This window comes from Haliotis cracherodii, unplaced genomic scaffold (genome assembly GCF_022045235.1).
Source record: "Haliotis cracherodii isolate W230 unplaced genomic scaffold, xgHalCrac1.p SCAF_10, whole genome shotgun sequence".
Taxonomy (NCBI): domain Eukaryota; kingdom Metazoa; phylum Mollusca; class Gastropoda; order Lepetellida; family Haliotidae; genus Haliotis; species Haliotis cracherodii.
In genome coordinates, this window is record NW_027266265.1 from 27,400,312 (window position 1) to 27,421,432 (window position 21,121).

The following is a 21,121-nucleotide window of genomic DNA, read 5'->3' on the forward strand; positions in this document are numbered from 1 at the left end:
CCTCCTACCGACACCCTGCCCTACAAGCCCTGTCCACCTCTACTCTCACAGCACCCAGGCTCTCCTACCCACACCCTGCCCTACAAGCCCTGTCCACCTCTACTCTCACAGCACCCAGACCCTCCTACCGACACCCTGCCCTACAAGCCCTGTGCACCTCTACTTCCACAGCACCCAGGCCCTCCTACCCACACCCTGCCCTACAAGCCCTGTGCACCTCTACTTCCACAGCACCCAGACCCTCCTACCCACACCCTGCCCCACAAGCCCCGTCCATCTCTACTTCCACAGCACCCAGACCCTCCTACCCACACCCTGTCCTACAAGCCCTGTGCACCTCTACTTCCACAGCACCCAGGCCCTCCTACCCACACCCTGCCCTACAAGCCCTGTGCACCTCTACTTCCACAGCACCCAGGCCCTCCTACCCACACCCTGCCCTACAAGCCCCGTCCATCTCTACTTCCACAGCACCCAGACCCTCCTACCCACACCCTGCCCCACCCACAAGCCCCCCTCCCCCTCCACTTCCACAGCACCCAGGCCCTCCTACCCACACCCTGTCCTACAAGCCCCGTCCACCTCTACTCTCACAGCACCCAGGCCCTCCTACCCACACCCTGTCCTACAAGCCCCGTCCACCTCTACTCTCACAGCACCCAGACCCTCCTACCCACACCCTGCCCTACAAGCCCCGTCCACCTCTACTCTCACAGCACCCAGACCCTCCTACCCACACCCTGCCCTACAAGCCCCGTCCATCTCTACTCTCACAGCACCCAGGCCCTCCTACCCACACCCTGTCCCACAAGCCCCGTCCATCTCTACTTCCACAGCACCCAGACCCTCCTACCCACACCCTGCCCCACCCACAAGCCCCCCTCCCCCTCCACTTCCACAGCACCCAGGCCCTCCTACCCACACCCTGTCCTACAAGCCCCGTCCACCTCTACTCTCACAGCACCCAGGCCCTCCTACCCACACCCTGCCCTACAAGCCCCGTCCACCTCTACTCTCACAGCACCCAGACCCTCCTACCCACACCCTGCCCTACAAGCCCCGTCCACCTCTACTCTCACAGCACCCAGGCCCTTCTACCCACACCCTGCCCTACAAGCCCCGTCCACCTCTACTCTCACAGCACCCAGGCCCTCCTAATCACACCCTGCCCCACAAGCCCCGTCCACCTCTACTCTCACAGCACCCAGGCCCTCCTACCCACACCCTGCCCCACAAGCCCCGTCCACCTCTACTCTCACAGCACCCAGGCCCTCCTACCCACACCCTGCCCCACAAGCCCCGTCCACCTCTACTCTCACAGCACCCAGACCCTCCTACCGACACCCTGCCCTACAAGCCCTGTCCACCTCTACTCTCACAGCACCCAGGCCCTCCTACCCACACCCTGCCCTACAAGCCCCGTCCATCTCTACTTCCACAGCACCCAGACCCTCCTACCCACACCCTGCCCCACCCACAAGCCCCCCTCCCCCCTCCACTTCCACAGCACCCAGGCCCTCCTACCCACACCCTGCCCCACCCACAAGCCCCCCTCCCCCCTCCACTTCCACAGCACCCAGGCCCTCCTACCCACACCCTGCCCTACAAGCCCTGTCCACCTCTACTCCCACAGCACCCAGGCCCAGCTACCATCTCCTTCAACCTGGCTACTAACAAACACAAATAATTTCATTTCTAGGATTAGGCTGTTCCAATTACAGTGAAACAAAATCATTTCAGTAGCATTTATTAACTTATGTAAGTACCTTATCCAGAATACTTAGGTCACTATACTTTCCCAGTATGTGCATTTCTGTAGTATTTAGCAAAGTCGACTCAAAACCAATATGTTTGTTATATTATTATTATTATCTATGAGGATGTTATACAGAGACAAGATGGTTGAGCTGATGTCAGGCGAGACCATGCTTTTGGAGATGTACACACAAATAGACATTTCCTCATAATTTTTACTGCATTAAATTGTTGCATAGCATCCGAGTCATCAGGAAAACAGGGGCATTGGTTGTAAAATAATTAAGCTGAAATTTATGAATTTATGAAACAGACAGTGATGTAATGAAGCATTTGTCTGCATCATTCTGTAGACATGCAGTGTGGGTATCTAGGGGAGTGAGGGGAATTAGTTGGAGGAAGTCAAGAAAGGATCAACATAATTTGAGTACTTCATAACTACCTACCTGAAATGTGGTATCATCCCTGCTTCTGAAATGTATTCAAGATAAATTAAACTCAGCTTATTACACCATTTTAGTTTCCACCCAAAATCAATGAAGTTGTCAAAAAATATTCCTTTCATGATTTACAAATATAATTGAAATTGATTTTTTTTAATTATTGGTAAAAAACTACAGTCAAATCTGATGGATTTTGTAGAACTGTATAATTAATTAGGTACCTGGTACTCTAGTCATGTATGAGTTACCTGCCCTTGTCAGACCTCATTATTTATGCAGAAATAGAAAATGGAGTCCAACCCAGCAAGATCAATACTGTTCGAAGGTGCTGAAATGGCACAGTCTGACATCCTCGCATGATTTTGGAACAAGGGATTGGGTAGAATTTGGTATTTGAGGCATAGTTTTGGCAGTTGGTTGTACAAAGCAAAATAAATGTCATTTTCCCTCCGTATTTCTCAAACATTTGCCATTAATGATATACATAAATTATCAGCAAGTCGGTATGGCTAAATATAGCCATGATTGTGAACCGGAGCCATTTCACAAACTGATTTGATGGAATTCAGATAGATATGGCACCAAGGACACACTAGTGTGTATGAGTAGATAATTATGGATTTATCCTATTATGGTAGGAATTAGAGGCATTTCAGTATGTTTTGGAGTTCTGAAATGTGGGAATTTGGAAGGGACATTATCTAGATGTACAGTAATAGATTCAGTGCTACGGCCCAGTGTGGGGAGATATCACCATGTTTGGTGGACACCTCACAGACCTTCACCAGCAAAACAATACACCTACTGATACTACAGACATGTAGTTTTCCATCTGTTTTGGAACAGTTTTTTCATACATTTGCTGGAATATCTTTTAAGTTATTATTTGTGCCTGTATTTGTGTCAGGTATAAGAATAACATACTTGACTTGTTTAGTTATTAGTTTTATCAGGCCAATGGTATGCTAATCATACTGATATATACAGATGAAAATAATTAAGAATGATCAATACTGGTTCAATAAGATATCTGATAAGTTGATTACTTCATGCATTCAACCCCCAAGGTTTATAATGATACCACATTGGCTCCTAGACATATATATGGGGTACCTCTGTGTACACGAAGAAGGGCTACTTTTGCAGCTTGCACTTGTTACCTAAAACCTCTGAAAACTGAGTGAGTTGGTGGGTAATGTGTCATGGTACTCTTAGCTTTACCATGACAGGGGACATCAGAAATGGGCTTCACACATCCAAAAACATAGAGTGAGTGAGTGAGTTAATATGTCATGTTGCATGCGAATAATTCCAAACCAAAATTTGTAGAAGGTATAATTCAGAAATAATGTTTCTTGAATTACGACAACTTGAGAATGACATTACAGTCAGTCCAATAGGTCATTGAAAATGTGCTGGAGAACTGAGAAAACCTGAATTAAAATCTCTTTTGTCCAAAGGTGAACAGTTTCCCCTGTGTTCACATGTCCCTCCATGGACAAAGGTAAACCATTTACCCTGTGTCCACATGACCCTCCATGGACAGAGGTGAACTGTTTACCCTGCGTTCACATGTCTCTCCATGGACAGAGGTGAACTGTTTACCCTGTGTCCACATGTCCCTCCATGGACAGAGGTGAACTGTTTACCCTGTGTTCACATGTCCCTCCATGGACAGAGGTAAACCATTTACCCTGTGTCCACATGTCCCTCCATGGACAGAGGTGAACTGTTTACCCTGTGTCCACATGTCCCTCCATGGACAGAGGTGAACTGTTTACCCTGTGTTCACGTCTCTCCATGGACAGAGGTGAACTGTTTACCCTGTGTTCACATGTCCCTCCATGGACAGAGGTGAACTGTTTACCCTGTGTTCACATGTCCCTCCATGGACAGAGGTTAACTGTTTACCCTGCGTTCACATGTCCCTCCATGGACAGAGGTGAACTGTTTACCCTGTGTTCACATGTCCCTCCATGGACAGAGGTGCTAAGAGAGAAGTGGAGGTTTTCCCAGGTCTAGACTCTCAACACATTTGTGTTGGTTCAAACTGGCATGTCTTCAAAGTGATGTGTTGTGGTGTCGGCGTAACACCTGTGCGTTTCCAGGCCCATGTTCTAGATGGTTCATCAGTGTTGATCTTGGCACATTATGAGTTTCAAGTTCAGTAAATATGAAAAAAAATACTTCCTAATGTAAAGATCTTACTAAATTTTAAACAAACTGTATGATCTATAAACATATATATGATCTGTAAACATATTTATATGATCTGTAAACATATATATGATATGCATTACTTTGGGCAATCATCCACAGATAAAAAGATAAAAAATTGGGATCAAATTATTATATTATACTTGTATCCTAACTCACTCTGATTCTGACCAACTGTACTCCAGGCCAATATCAACAGTAAGGAGAACTTGTGAAAACAATTATGATATATTGGGTCAGGATTTATTTGCCCAGGATCAGAGGCCGATATTCAGCCCAACGTCTGCAGCAAATGACATGTCTTGGTTGATGCATGTCATCATATCCCAAATGCATGGGCCGATGCTCATGATATTAAACACTGAATTGTCTGGTCTAGACTCGATTATATACAGGCCGCTGTCATATACCTGAAATATTGCAGCATTAAACAACAATCGAAACAAACAGTAAAAAATCCCAGTTTGAATTAATTAATTTTGGGGAATTTATGAAAATAAGAACAATCAGAAATTCCAGTTATGAATGCTATCTGGATTTTTTCACAGTTTGTCTGCTAAGGGCACTTAGTTTGGAATCCTAGAAAAATCTCTGCTGGTGTAAGGTTGTTGTTGTTGTGGTTCTGTTCTAATTGTGATGCATCTGTTCCAGGCAAGCAAACATATGAGGAGGCAGCTGCCTACATCCAGGCTCAGTTTGAGGCTAAGAACAAGAGCTCCACCAAGGAAATCTACTGCCACCAAACCTGTGCCACGGATACCAACAATATTCAGTTTGTGTTTGATGCCGTCACGGATGTAATCATCGCAAACAATCTGCGTGGCTGTGGATTGTACTAAATATGGCGGAACATGGCGGACGAGAAGAGGCTTAAGGTGGCTGGACCGTTCACCGACCGCCAGACGGACGGATGGATGGGCGGGCGGGCGAGCGAGCGGGGCGTGCATGTGTCTGTGTCAATTGTGTCGCTGTCTGTTTCTGACTCCTCTTCACGGGACCTGCATTTTATGGATCTCGGGACTACAACAAACCAAGTCCTGTTTATGAAATATTGTGTGCAATTTCAGTGTTGAGCTGCAGCAGACGTGTGTCTCACGTCTGTCAGCTGTGAAGAGCTCACTGTTCATGTGCAGACATACTCGTCGCTATGGTGACGTAGTGGTGTGAACACTAGCCAAAAGGACTAAGATTTTAAAGTATGGGCTATGTGATCAGCAGAGGCAACACAGTAATATAAAAAAGAGCTCAACAAAGATAGAAGATGATTTCTCTTGCTTGGTCTTCACTGGACATACATCCTCGACTACAACCGTAGGAGGAAGTTTGCTGGCCCTCGGCGGCCATTGTGTCTCTGTTGTGAATCAACAGAAGTAGTGGCCAGCTTGTGTCTTACAAAGGAGCTAAGAGAAGACAACTCTGGTTACACTTTCACATGTATGTATGTATGTGTGTGCGTATTGCAACAGAACCGAGGTCTTGTTTAGCTACGCTTCACGCTTATTCGCTGGCCCACTTGCATACGTTCACTCAGTTGTTGAAACCGAGTGGACCAACAACCACACTAGAAGCTGGCAAGCCTGTATCAACATTAGTACATAGAGAGCATTATTGACAATACTGTTTCCCAGTGGCTTCAACATATGCCTAGATTTTGCTTGTTGCTACTGAATGGATATGAGAACAGTGCCACTCAGTCTGTTTTCTCCTTGAAGCAAGCGCCTATTGGGACATGCACTGTACTTTATGTCCCACGCCGATCAGTGTTGCCGTGTAACGTGTAAGCCCCTCCCATCAAGGGATTCACAGCCTCGGCCTCGTCTTGTGTTGAATGCAAGTTGAGTTGGTTCTTCTGTCTTGTTGCTGAGTATGTGTGTAGTCTCTGATGCTTGTCCCGGTACCATGGAACTGGACTCAGTTTGTTTGTCCTGCCGAGTTTTTTTATGACCATTGAGGTAATGGTCAAACTGGGCAGTGCCCGGCTCTATGTACGACGCGCTTGCGCACATGTACGACAAATCCTCTCCCACTGTGTGGATGGGTGATTGCTCACCCAGATATATTTATTTGATTGGTTAGTCTATACAAGAGGCAGGTGTATGCAAATTCAAATCTGACTGGGGTTATGTTTCAGTGGTGGAGAAAAGTAATTATTCTTAAGAATAGACATGGAAATTATTTGTAAAATTAGTCCAGTAAATTACAAGCCTCAGGCCTTTTCCATTAATGGCAGCTTATATTTGTGTAGGAATCCATGTAAAACTGAAATTGAATTTTTTTGAAATACATAATTGCTCAAGAGTTTCAGAATTGAAATTTGAACAAAATTCACTGTCTCCTGTGATTTCCTACCAGTTGTTTTAGATCTCATTACAGTGGCATGCAAATGTCTCGCAAACAAAATGACTATTTTACACTCTTACATAATTGCTCATCTTGTTTTTATTTTTCTTAATATCCGGGCAAAGTGCAAATATTTCTCTTTGACTAGTCAGCGCATAATGAATGACGAGTCAGGAAATACTATATATTTATTTATCTGGCATACACACTTCATCTTACTTTGAAAAGTAAATATATTTAAAGCAGAATTATTCTGAAAAAGATAAGATAGTGAGAATAGAATCTCTTAGTGAAAAAACCTATTTAGAAATGACAGAAAATGTTTATTTTCTAAATTTCTCAAACTGAATAAATGGAAATGAGGTCTTTAATGATCACACAAATTTTGTCTGTGTCAAAACAAAGATTTATTGCAAAATATTCTTGATATTTTTCAGATTCTATTTTCATGCACCAAGAGAATCCCTTGAATGCCAAAATTAAAGAGCATCATTTTGCATGGGGGTGAGAAAAAAGGGGTTTGGTGGCAGATTTCTCAATAATAACTCGTAGACTGGGGAGAATTTCAGGGTTTTAGCAAACCTGAAATAGAAACTATAGACTGTCATTTTAAGTTGAAGTCTTGTGTGTGTGTGAATGATTTCCAGACATCTCATAATGTGTGATGTTTATATGAATATCCTGTAATAGCCCAGACCATCATGCCTCACTCACTTCGTACGGAGCTCATCTGCAGTGCAAGTCTATGAGGAATGAAGTTCTGGGCTAATATTGTGTACACCCTTGCTTTGTTTTCACTGTCGTCAGTTCAGGGAACTTTCTGTGATTTTTGCACAAGGCTGACGTCTGCTTGTGCTAGCAGACGCCACGATTATTCCAATCCACTGAAAGGCATACGGAGAGGAGATGTTGGCATATGACCTTAGCGGCTGAACTCGTTGTCAGCTGTGTCAAGTATATCGGTTTGTGTATTATACGTAGATAGTGACACGTTCTTACTGATTATGCCCTTACATGTTAAGAGACCATCATTTTGAGCTCAAAAACAAATATTTTCCCCTAAAGTGGTGTTTTTGTAGGGGATCTAGCTTTATAGTCGTGAAATTGGCTTTTGTCAGTGCTTTTAGCTGGAACATTTAATGAGCTCCTGTTGATTATATTGATAATCTTGTACAAAATAAACCATGAGCTTGCTTTATTCTGTGACAAGATCCATGTCCACACCTTGTGTATGGCCTCTTCTTGGGTTTTTAAGGGGTCAACTGTCTATCTGTTGGCTATGGCCTATTTCAAATTTTCATTTTAGATGTTGTTGAACTGAGGATGAAAATTGTGTAGAGTGTTTGGGAATCAGTTCGTCTGTTTCATTGCACAGACAATGAGCAGTGAATTCTGTAGAAGTCACAATTTTCGAAATAGGCTATTGGCAACGTTACGCAGTTTAACTCAAGCCTTGACTATACGCAAGTGTGTTATATTACAAAATAATTTCTTCGCTGTCTTGTGCCAGAGATGTTGTCTGGCTTGGACAAATTGATATATGGAAATTATTTTGTTCAGGAAATTGTAGGTTACTTATTATATGAGTGTATTACAGTGATGATGAAATGTGTATAAACCATGACGCCGCATCATGCACGTCTGTTAAAATCGTACTGTATGCCTATGACGCAAGTTGTAAAGGTGATTTTTTGCACATTAATGTACATTACTGTATTCGTAATAACTGTGTTCTGTACTAGTTGAATGAGCATTGCATGTATCTGCATCAGTAAACATTGTGATCACAATTCAACTTGTTCCATGTTGTGTGACATGTAATTCATCTTTCCACATGTGGCCAGATGAAGAACACTGGCGGACATGTGCATTAATTCATTGAATGTGAAAATTAACCCATGTGTTTAAAGGGAAGTGCTAAGCAGGTAAAAATGGCACCTGACATTAAAAAGCGTTGGTTTTCCTGTTGAGACGAGGCTTATTTTTCTGACACATTTCATTGGAATATTTTGAAGTAAAACTAGTTGTGGGGAGAACAGCGTGTTCTCCCTTGCTGTAGGATATAACGTTATCATCACAACTGTCTACAGATTGTTTTGATAATTGTTCCATCCTGTTGACCTGCTAAGTAGCGTGTTTTAAAGACTCAGTTACGATCGATCGTGCTACGTACCACTGGCTGGTACCCCGATATCGGGATCATGTAATAATATGGGGCAATCTGCCTCGTCATTCTATTATAATTGTGTCATTTTCACTATCTTCCTGGCCTGCTTGCTTATTTCCTCGCTAGGTCTGTTCACGTGTCGGTGAACAGAATTGGGAGGGAGGGTCTTAATCTTAGCTATGGGAATTGTGGGATGGGAGGGGGGGTCTTAGTGAAATTGTGCTGAGAATTTGTATTCATATGCTGTTAACCCTTGGTGTGCTACTGATCTGACTTTCCTGGAGCTTTGAAAGAGATGTTACTGTGCTTAGCACGTAAAGGGTTAATGACCATGCATCTAGCCTAGTACATGTAATTGGGATGAACAAGCCTCTGTCAAGAGGATTGAACATATACATCCCTACTCTTTCAGTTTATTTATTTATTATTTATTTATTTCAGTGTTATGAAGACGATCATTTGCATGAGTGTATAACTTTGAACTAAGAAGATGGTTGTTATGGTCCATATATTATATGTGTAAAGCCAACGATTTTAATGTTCAATTGTACTGATTTCTGACTTTGCCATCAATCAGCAAGGCTAAGGTAGGCCTGATACTGGGGCTCGTGCAGATTCAGCTGGTCTGAGACTGTCCATTGAAACATCTAATCCTCCTGCATTGAAAACATTTCAAAATTCTTTACAAGGGGTCAATTTTCGGTCTATTTATTCATGTTTCTGTGGGTTGATTTTGGCACTTTCGTTCTGGCTGCCTGCACGGTTCCAGTGAGAAGATCTTACCAAGGTCAATAACCTTGACCTCTTAAACAGGGTCAGGATGTCCCTTTTTGTACATCATAGGAACTGCTGTCAAGTGTTAACTGCAATTTAAAATTTCAATATTTGAATTCCACGGTGAGAGGTTAAGATCACATAGTATATGTCCTTTTAATCAGTGGCTATCAATGGCCTGACACTGAGTACTCGGCAGATGTATAGTAACCGTAGAGAATTTGCAACAAACGATGTCAATGTGTTATTGTCTATCTTCAATCAACCTGAAATAAAAACTTAGAATTTTACGTGCAAGTTTCTGTTTTATCTTCTTCTGGGAGTCGTATTGTGAGAAGCAGTGTACAAAAACAGTACCGGCAGAAAAGTTTTACTGCCCACAAAAAGCACCTCTTCTGTCTAATTGTACATTTATGTGAGGAAAAGTGAATGCCTGTAAATAATCGAGTAACCAGCCAATCAAGTGTGACATGGTATGCGCCCACTGACCCATTCTTTCGTCACAACAAGTGACATGGTATGAGTCCACTGACCCATTCTTTCTTTACAATGTGACATGGTATGCGCCAAAAGACCCATGCTTTCTTCACAACATGTGACATGGTATGTGCCCACTGACCCATGCTTTCTTCACAACATGTGACATGGTATGTGCCCACTGACCCATGCTTTCTTCACAATGTGACATGGTATGGACCCACTGATCCATGCTTTCTTCACAATGTGACATGGTATGGACCCACTGATCCATGCTTTCTTTACAGTGTGACATGGTATGCACCCACTGACCCATTCTTTCTTTACAGTGTTACATGGTATGTGCCCACTGACCCATGCTTTCTTCACAACAAGTGACATGGTATGCACCCACTGACCCATGCTTTCTTCACAACAAGTGACATGGTATAGGCCCACTGACCCATGCTTTCTTCACAACATGTGACATGATATAAGCCCACTGACCCATGCTTTCTTCACAATGTGACATGGTATGCGCCCAGTGACCCACTCTTTTTTTACAATGTGACATGGTATGTGCCCACTGACCCATTCTTTCTTTACAATGTGACATGGTATGCGCCCACTGACCCATTCTTTCTTTACAATGTGACATGGTATGCACCCACTGACCCATTCTTTCTTTACAGCGTGACATGGTATGCACCCACTGACCCATGCTTTCATAACAATGTGACATGGTATGCATCCACTGACCCATTCTTTCTTTACAGTGTGACATGGTATGCACCCACTGACCCATGCTTTCTTCACAACAAGTGACATGGTATGCACCCACTGACCCATGCTTTCTTCACAACAAGTGACATGGTATAGGCCCACTGACCCATGCTTTCTTCACAACATGTGACATGATATAAGCCCACTGACCCATGCTTTCGTTACAATGTGTCATGGTATAAGCCCACTGACCCATTCTTTCTTCACAATGTGATATGGTATGCATCCACTGACCCATTCTTTCTTCACAATGTGACATGGTATGCACCCACTGACCCATGCTTTCTTCACAATGTGATATGGTATGTGCCCACTGAATAATTCTTTCTTTACAATGTGACATGGTATAAGCCCAGTGACTCATTCTTTCTTTACATTGTGACATGGTATGCGCCCAGTGACCCACTCTTTCTTTACAATGTGACACAGTATAAGCCCACTAACCCATGCTTTCTTTACAATTTGACATGGTATAAGCCCAGAGACCCATTCTTTCTATACAATGTGACATGGTATAAGCCCAGAGACCCATTCTTTCTTCACAATGTGACATGGTATGCACCCAGTGACCCACTCTTTCTTTACAATGTGACATGGTATAAGCCCACTGACCCATGCTTTCTTTACAATGTGACATGGTATGTGCCCACTGACCCATTCTTTCTTTACAATGTGACATGATATAAGCCTACTGACCCATGCTTTCTTCACAACATGTGACATGGTATAAGCCCACTGACCCATTCTTTCTTTACAATGTGACATGGTATAAGCCCAGTGACCCATTCTTTCTATACAATGTGACATGGTATGCACACACTGACCCATGCTTTCTTTATAATGTGACATGGTATGCACCCACTGACCCATGCTTTCTTCACAACATGTGACATGGTATGCGCCCACTGACCCATGCTTTCTTCACATGTGACATGGTATGCGCCCACCGACCCATGCTTTCTTTACAATGTGACATGGTATGCACCCACTGACCCATGCTTTCTTCACAACAAGTGACATGATATGGACCCACTGACCCATGCTTTCTTCACAATATGACATGGTATGGACCCACTGACCCATGCTTTCTTCACAATGTGACATGGTATGGACCCACTGACCCAGGCTTTCTTCACAACAAGTGACATGGTATGCGCCCACTGACCCAGGCTTTCTTCACAACAAGTGACATGGTATGCGCCCACTGACCCATGCTTTCTTCACAATATGACATGGTATGGACCCACTGACCCATGCTTTCTTCACATGTGACATGGTATGCGCCCACCGACCCATGCTTTCTTCACAACAAGTGACATGATATGGACCCACTGACCCATGCTTTCTTCACAATATGACACGGTATGGACCCACTGACCCATGCTTTCTTCACAATGTGACATGGTATGGACCCACTGACCCATGCTTTCTTCACAATATGACATGGTATGCGCCCACCGACCCATGCTGTCTTTACAATGTGAGATGGTATGGACCCACTGACCCATGCTTTCTTCACAATATGACATGGTATGCGCCCACTGACCCATGCTTTCTTCACAACAAGTGACATGGTATGCGCCCACTGACCCATGCTTTCTTCACATGTGACATGGTATGCGCCCACCGACCCATGCTTTCTTCACAACAAGTGACATGATATGGACCCACTGACCCATTCTTTCTTTACAATGTGACATGGTATGGACCCACTGACCCATGCTTTCTTCACAATATGACATGGTATGGACCCACTGACCCATGCTTTCTTCACAATGTGACATGGTATGGACCCACTGACCCATGCTTTCTTCACAATATGACATGGTATGCGCCCACCGACCCATGCTGTCTTTACAATGTGAGATGGTATGGACCCACTGACCCATGCTTTCTTCACAATATGACATGGTATGCGCCCACTGACCCATGCTTTCTTCACAACAAGTGACATGGTATGCGCCCACTGACCCATGCTTTCTTCACATGTGACATGGTATGCGCCCACCGACCCATGCTTTCTTCACAACAAGTGACATGATATGGACCCACTGACCCATTCTTTCTTTACAATGTGACATGGTATGGACCCACTGACCCATGCTTTCTTCACAATATGACATGGTATGGACCCACTGACCCATGCTTTCTTCACAATGTGACATGGTATGGACCCACTGACCCATGCTTTCTTCACAACAAGTGACATGGTATGCACCCACTGACCCATGCTTTCTTCACAATGTGACATGGTATGCGCCCACTGACCCATGCTTTCGTCACAACAAGTGACATGGTATGTGCCCACTGACCCATGCTTTCTTCACAACATGTGACATGGTATAAGCCCACTGACCCATGCTTTCTTCACAACAAGTGACATGGTATATGCCCACTGACCCATGCTTTCTTCACAACATGTGACATGGTATGTGCCCACTGACCCATGCTGTCTTTACAATGTGAGATGGTATGGACCCACTGACCCATGCTTTCTTCACAATATGACATGGTATGCACCAACAGACCCATTCTGTCTTTACAATGTGACATGGTATGCGCCCACTGACCCATTCTTTCTTCACAGTATGACATGGTATGCGCCCACTGACCCATTCTTTCTTCACAATGTGATATGGTATGCGCCCACAGACCCATGCTTTCTTTACAATGTGACATGGTATAACCCCAGTGACCCATGCTCTCTTTACAATGTGACATGGTATGTGCCCACTGACCCATGCTTTCTTTACAATATGACATGGTATGTGCCCACTGACCCATGCTCTCTTTACAATGTGACATGGTATGTGCCCACTGACCCATGCTTTCTTTACAATATGACATGGTATGTGCCCACTGACCCATGCTCTCTTTACAATATGACATGGTATGTGCCCACTGACCCATGCTTTCTTTACAATGTGACATGGTATGTGCCCACTGACCCATGCTCTCTTTACAATATGACATGGTATGTGCCCACTGACCCATGCTCTCTTTACAATATGACATGGTATGTGCCCACTGACCCATGCTTTCTTTATAATGTGACATGGTATGTGCCCACTGACCCATGCTCTCTTTACAATATGACATGGTATGTGCCCACTGACCCATGCTTTCTTCACAATGTGATATGGTATGCGCCCACAGACCCATGCTTTCTTTACAATGTGACATCCCACTCACCCACCACACACATCTGCTCCTCCTGTCACAGAATCCCACTCACCCACCACACGTCTGCCGCTCCGGTCAAAGAATCCCACTTACTCACCACACACATCTGCTCCTCCTGTCATTGAATCCCACTTACCCACCACACGTCTGCTGCTCCAGTCACAGAATCCCACTGACCCACCAGACACGCCTGCTGCTCCAGTCACAGAATCCCACTGACCCACCAGACACACCTGCTGCTCCTGTAACAGAACCCTATTCATCAGTCACACACATCTGAATAGTCTGTTAAACTGCGAAAGGTATTTTAGTTGGCTAGCACTATATGAAACCGGCATACGTCTGAACAAGTACAAGCAGTCACACCACACACAGACACACACAGACACTCAAACATGCATGCACACACGCACACAAACATGCTCATCACTATATAAGTGCAAAAATATTAAACCCCATATATTACCTCACCTCACCTTATATTTGTTCTCGAGATCGGAAAAGCTTGTCTGAATGTTTTGCTCACTGGTATCAAGAATTTAGAACCCATCCTTCAGTGATTAGAAAATGCACCTGATATGACCTGTGGAGGTGTTCTGAAATCTTCATACAGAGAGGAAACGTGTTGGAGCAACAGATCTGATTTTAAGGACACTATGTACACCTCGTCTCCCTTCTCCAGTTATATCACAGTGATCTGTAATTAATCTTGTCTTGCACCAGTGATTGATAGCTTGAGCAGGAATCATTGCCATCTGGGTATGGTGTCAAACATGTTATAACATGAACCTCATTTTACTGTCTCACAATCAAGGGGTATTACTTATTCTGCGGCAGCCCCTCCATGGGTACCATTTGTGGTGGAGATATGTGCAAATCCTCTTACTGAATTTCAGATCTCATACTTAAACCTGCGGGCTGATACCTGGTAGACTGAACTGCTCACCAATAAGTGTAAAAAGCTACACTCTTCAGCAAAAACACTGACAGGCTCTATGTTGTAATTCTTCTGTCCAGTTAACTAACCCTAAAATATAATTTATGTAAGCGTTCCCCTTGAAACATTTCCAAATACTCTAAATATATTCTGAGATGTTTGCAAATAAACACCCCAGGAGCCAAGGAAATACATTAGTTGCACAATATATACAAACATAAAAAAATGATTGTTAAAAATATAAACAGAACAGACTTTCCTCACCCAAAAGAAATAAAGCTGACATTTCTAACCACAAAGAAATAAGTCGACTTTCCTTATCACAAAGAAATAGACGTGACTCCTCTTACCACATGGAAATAAAGTCGACTTTCCTTACTACAAAGAAATATCATTGACTTTCCTTACCACAAAAACATAAAGTCGTTTTTTCTTTCCAAAAAGAAAAAAATCGACTATCTTGAACACAAAAAAATTAAGTTGACTTTCTTTGCCACAAAACTTTAAGATGATTTTCCTTTCCTCATTGCAAAAATTAAAATTAAAATTTTCTTTCCACAAACAAATGCAGGGGTCCTTCCATACCTCAAAGAAATTATGAAATTAGATAGATTTTCCTTGCAACTTAGAAATAAAACCGACTCTCCTTATCACATAGAAATGGACACGACTGTCCTTTCCACAAAATATTAAGGTCGACTTTTCTAAACACATAGAAATAAAGTTGACTTTCCCTGCCACAAAAAGTTTAAAAAGTAGACATTCCTTACCAAAGAGAAATAACAGTTTTCTTACTACAAACAGATAATGTTGACTTTTCTTTCCATAATAAAATTACAAAGTAGGCCTTAGCACAAGAAATAGAGGCGTCTTCCCTTACCACATTCAAATGAAGTTAACATTCCTTACCACAAACAAAAAAGTCGACTTTTCTTACCCCAAAGAAAGACAGTCGACTTTCCTTAAAACAAAGAAATAAGCTGGACTTTCCTGGCAGTGGGTTTATAAGAAGGCGTTGCCAAATTTATATCACTAATTTCTACTTAATACCATATACAAAAAGACTGTCTTATTAATGGATTATTTTTACTCTGAGTAAAGATGATTGAATGAATGATGCTTCAATTAATAAGCTGTTGCAAACAAGCTGTAGTGGACATCTAGTGTTACGAGTTGATTCGCAAGTTGAAACACGAAGGTTAACCCTGAAATCGGTACCTGCAGAACTGTTGGGATATCGGTAAACCACACAATGTGAATAAATAATTAAAATTATATTAAAATATACAAGATTAGATTTGCAGTAATAGAAGGCAATACAATGGGTCAAATATGTGGCCCCAACAATAAATAACACGCCATATTACATAATCCGTGCACTCACGATTGTCCAAATGTTGTAACTGTTGAATGTACTGAGTGAGGCATGTGTTCCATTCTTGAATCCAGGAATCACTGTTCGAAGCTGGCAGGACAGTCGGTGGGATTCCGTCCTCACTCGGCAAGTGGATAAGTCGCAAGTCAGGTCGTGAAGGGAGGCCTCGAATCACCCCATCTTGCTAATAAAGGTTCAGCCAGCCTCCTAGAAACTGTTACCTAGCGAATCATCTTGAGTGGGGGAGTTTGTCCCAGAAGTGAAGTGGGGAAATAACTTTAATTTCTGGTTGACGCATACCACCAAAATAATCCAGTCACATTACCATTTTACGAGGGCTTCAATTAGCTGCCACCAACAGACACTAAAAATACACACAGTATATACTGCTACATAACACAAGACTACTGTCACATTTGTGTCACTGGGGCGGCCACATGGGCGGACCACCTGTGCCACAAGAGGAACATGAACATGGAATGTAAACCTGGGATAATCTCTACAGTATTCACATACGCGATTAGGTGAATCAGTTGATACTGATATTAACTGTGTGTCTTCATGTACCTGGTTCTCTGGAGAAATTTATACTTTCAGGTGGGTTGAGCTTAAGGACATTAGTTACTCATACTTGCTATAAGCAGGGGTATGTGTGAGATTGTCCGGGACCTAAAAATATCCTGTGTAGTCATTGCCTGGGGTTGGGCAAATACCAAGGCTAGTCATTGCCTGGGATTGGAAAAATATAGAGGCATGTCATTGCCTGGGATTGGGAAAACACCCAGTTTAGTCATTGCCTGGCATTGGGAAAACATCCAGTTTAGTCATTGCCTGGGATTGGTAACACACAGTCTAGTCATTGCCTCGGATTGGGAAAACACCCAGTCTAGTCATTGCCTGGGATTGGGAAAACACCCAGTTTAGTCATTGCCTGGGATTGGGAAAACATCCAGTTTAGTCATTGCCTGGGATTGGGAAAACACCCAGTCTAGTCATTGCCTGGGATTGGGAAAACACCCAGTTAAGTCATTGCCTGGGATTGGGAAAACACCCAGTTAAGTCATTGCCTGGGATTGGGAAAACACCCAGTTTAGTCATTGCCAGGGATTGGGAAAATATCCAGTTTAGTCATTGTCTCTGATTGGGAAAATAACCAGTCTAGTCATTGCCTGGGATTGGGAAAACACCCAGTTTAGTCATTGTCTCGGATTGGGAAAACACCAAGTTAAGTCATTGCCTGGGATTGGAAAAATAGAAAGGCATGTCATTGCCTCGGATTGGGAAAACACCCAGTTAAGTCATTGCCTGGGATTGGGAAAACACCCAGTTAAGTCATTGCCTGGGATTGGGAAAATACCCAGTCTAGTCATTGCCTGGGATTGGGAAAACACCCAGTCTAGTCATTGCCTGGGATTGGGAAAATATCCAGTTTAGTCATTGTCTCGGATTGGGAAAATACCAAGTCTAGTCATTGCCTGGGATTGGGAAAATACCCAGTCTAGTCATTGCCTGGGATTGGGAAAACACCCAGTTAAGTCATTGCCTGGGATTGGGAAAACACCCAGTCTAGTCATTGCCTGGGATTGGGAAAACACCCAGTTTAGTCATTGCCTGGGATTGAGAAAACACCCAGTTAAGTCATTGCCTGGGATTGGGAAAACACCAAATTTAGTGATTGCCAGGGATTGGGAAAATATCCAGTTTAGTCATTGTCTCTGATTGGGAAAATAACCAGTCTAGTCATTGCCTGGGATTGGGAAAACACCCAGTCTAGTCATTGCCTGGGATTGGGAAAACACCCAGTTAAGTCATTGCCTGGGATTGGGAAAACACCCAGTTAAGTCATTGCCTGGGATTGGGAAAACACGCAGTTAAGTCATTGCCTGGGATTGGGAAAACACCCAGTTTAGTCATTGCCTGGGATTGGTAACACACAGTCTAGTCATTGCCTGGGATTGGTAACACACAGTCTAGTCATTGCCTGGGATTGGGAAAACAGTCTTGTCATTGCCTGGGATTGAGAAAATATCCAGTTAAGTCATTGCCTGGAATTGGCAAAATATCCAGTGTTTTTGTAGTCATTATATCGGATTGGGAAAACATCCAGTGTATCCATTCCCTGAGATTGGGAAAATATCCAGTGTAGCCATTCCCTGAGATTGGGAAAATATCCATTGTAGCCATTCCCTGAGATTGGGAAAATATCCAGTGTAGCCATTCCCTGAGATTGGGCATGTTGTGAGAGGAGAAGAGTGGCAGGGCTGGTGTGATGTCCTGTAGAGGGAGCATGTTGTGAGAGGAGCAGAGCGGCAGGACTGGTGTGATGTAGAGGGAGCATGTTGTGAGAGGATCAGAGCAGCAGGACTGGTGTGATGTCCTGTAGAGGGAGTGTGGTGTGAGAGGAGCAGAGCGGCAGGGCTGGTGTGGTGTGATGTCCTGTAGAGGGAGCATGTTGTGAGAGGAGCAGAGTGGCAGGACTGGTGTGATGTCCTGTAGAGGGAGTATGGTGTGAGAGGAGCAGAGTGGCAGGACTGGTGTGATGTCCTGTAGAGGGAGTATGGTGTGAGAGGAGCAGAGTGGCAGGACTGGTGTGATGTCCTGTAGAGGGAGTGTGGTGTGAGAGGAGCAGAGTGGCAGGGCTGGTGTGATGTCCTGTAGAGGGAGTGTGGTGTGAGAGGAGCAGAGCGGCAGGGCTGGTGTGATGTCCTGTAGAGGGAGTGTGGTGTGAGAGGAGCAGAGTGGCAGGGCTGGTGTGGGGTGATGCAGAGTGGCAGGGATGGTGTGGTGTGATGTCCTGTAGAGGGAGTGTGGTGTGAGAGGAGCAGAGTGGCAGGACTGGTGTGGTGTGATGCAGAGTGGCAGGGCTGGTGTGGTGTGATGTCCTGTAGAGGGAGCATGTTGTGAGAGGAGCAGAGTGGCAGGACTGGTGTGATGTCCTGTAGAGGGAGTGTGGTGTGAGAGGAGCAGAGTGGCAGGACTGGTGTGATGTCCTGTAGAGGGAGTGTGGTGTGAGAGGAGCAGAGTGGCAGGACTGGTGTGATGTCCTGTAGAGGGAGTATGGTGTGAGAGGAGCAGAGTGGCAGGACTGGTGTGATGTCCTGTAGAGGGAGTGTGGTGTGAGAGGAGCAGAGTGGCAGGACTGGTGTGGTGTGATGTCCTGTAGAGGGAGCATGTTGTGAGAGGAGCAGAGTGGCAGGACTGGTGTGGTGTGATGCAGAGTGGCAGGGCTGGTGTGGTGTGATGTCCTGTAGAGGGAGCATGTTGTGAGAGGAGCAGAGTGGCAGGACTGGTGTGATGTCCTGTAGAGGGAGTGTGGTGTGAGAGGAGCAGAGTGGCAGGACTGGTGTGATGTCCTGTAGAGGGAGCGTGGTGTGAGAGGAGCAGAGTGGCAGGACTGGTGTGGTGTGATGCAGAGTGGCAGGGCTGGTGTGGTGTCCTGTAGAGGGAGCATGTTGTGAGAGGAGCAGAGTGGCAGGACTGGTGTGATGTCCTGTAGAGGGAGTGTGGTGTGAGAGGAGCAGAGTGGCAGGACTGGTGTGATGTCCTGTAGAGGGAGTGTGGTGTGAGAGGAGCAGAGTGGCAGGACTGGTGTGATGTCCTGTAGAGGGAGTGTGGTGTGAGAGGAGCAGAGTGGCAGGACTGGTGTGATGTCCTGTAGAGGGAGTGTGGTGTGAGAGGAGCAGAGTGGCAGGACTGGTGTGATGTCCTGTAGAGGGAGTGTGGTGTGAGAGGAGCAGAGTGGCAGGACTGGTGTGATGTCCTGTAGAGGGAGTGTGGTGTGAGAGGAGCAGAGCGGCAGGACTGGTGTGGTGTCCTGTAGAGGGAATGTGTTCAATTCTACGACTAAGTATGGGAGTTACAGCAGACATCATTCTAAGATAACTTGTGGAATCTATTTTGGAGATTACATTTATTGAAAGCTTTTTTTTAAATAACCTTTACTGGCAAAACACATACACGTTTCAATGAGACCATGTGGCATTTACTAGTATAAAACATAATTCATGCATACAATTAATCACTTATGATTTCTGATCTCTTCAGCGCTAGTCTGCTGATGACATGCCATATGATATATTAAGTATGTCCCTAGGGGTCTTTACTGCTTGTTAATCTATAAATCACCAAGAACATTCAGCACATGACGTCAATGTTTAATACCAGCTTATTATCTTTGATGACGAGGAGTACACCTCATTACCCCAACTATGTTTCTGACGACATAGACCACCGACTTCATCAAATGACCAAACTGGTCAAAATTACACTTTTATCATTGTCCAGATAAATGTTTCCATAAGAGCTTGCACTTTATTAGAAAGGAAGAGAGCAGTTATACAGGAGTTCATTAATATCATAGAGACAGCATGGCTCTGGGTGTTAACCTGAACGACCAGAGTTCAACTCCCTGGCTGAAAGTAACTTGACACTGTTATTATGGGTGGAAGTGACATGACACTGTTACAATGGCTCGAATTGACATGACACTGTTACAATAGCTGGAAGTGACATGACACTGTTACAGTGGCTCGAATTAACATGACACTGTTACAATGGCTGGAAGTGACATGACACTGGTACAATGGCTGGAGGTGACATGACACTGTTACCATGGCTGGAAGTGACATGACGCTGTTACAATGGCTGGAAGTGCCATGACACTGGTACAATGGCTGGAGGTGACATGACAC

General features: G+C 44.3%; 2 protein-coding genes across 2 annotated transcripts in view; one reads left to right on the forward strand and one right to left on the reverse strand.

Annotated features, from left to right (window-relative positions):
- Positions 1–9,986, forward strand: part of LOC139454228 (guanine nucleotide-binding protein G(o) subunit alpha) — a 63,968-nt gene extending 53,982 nt beyond the window's left edge. The window contains exon 8 of the mRNA XM_071235815.1: positions 5,067–9,986. Within this exon, the coding sequence (XP_071091916.1) occupies positions 5,067–5,254 (188 nt within the window). The 3' untranslated portion in view covers positions 5,255–9,986. The remainder of the gene's footprint in view (positions 1–5,066) is intronic.
- An 8,794-nt stretch (positions 9,987–18,780) lies between these two features.
- Positions 18,781–21,058, reverse strand: LOC139453683 (mucin-6-like). Its single transcript, XM_071235158.1, has 2 exons — positions 21,041–21,058; positions 18,781–20,244 (listed from the first exon to the last, which is right to left on the reverse strand). Exons 1-2 carry the CDS (start codon positions 21,056–21,058, stop codon positions 18,781–18,783), a joined length of 1,482 nt encoding a protein of 493 aa, XP_071091259.1.
- Between the last annotated feature and the right edge of the window lie 63 nt (positions 21,059–21,121).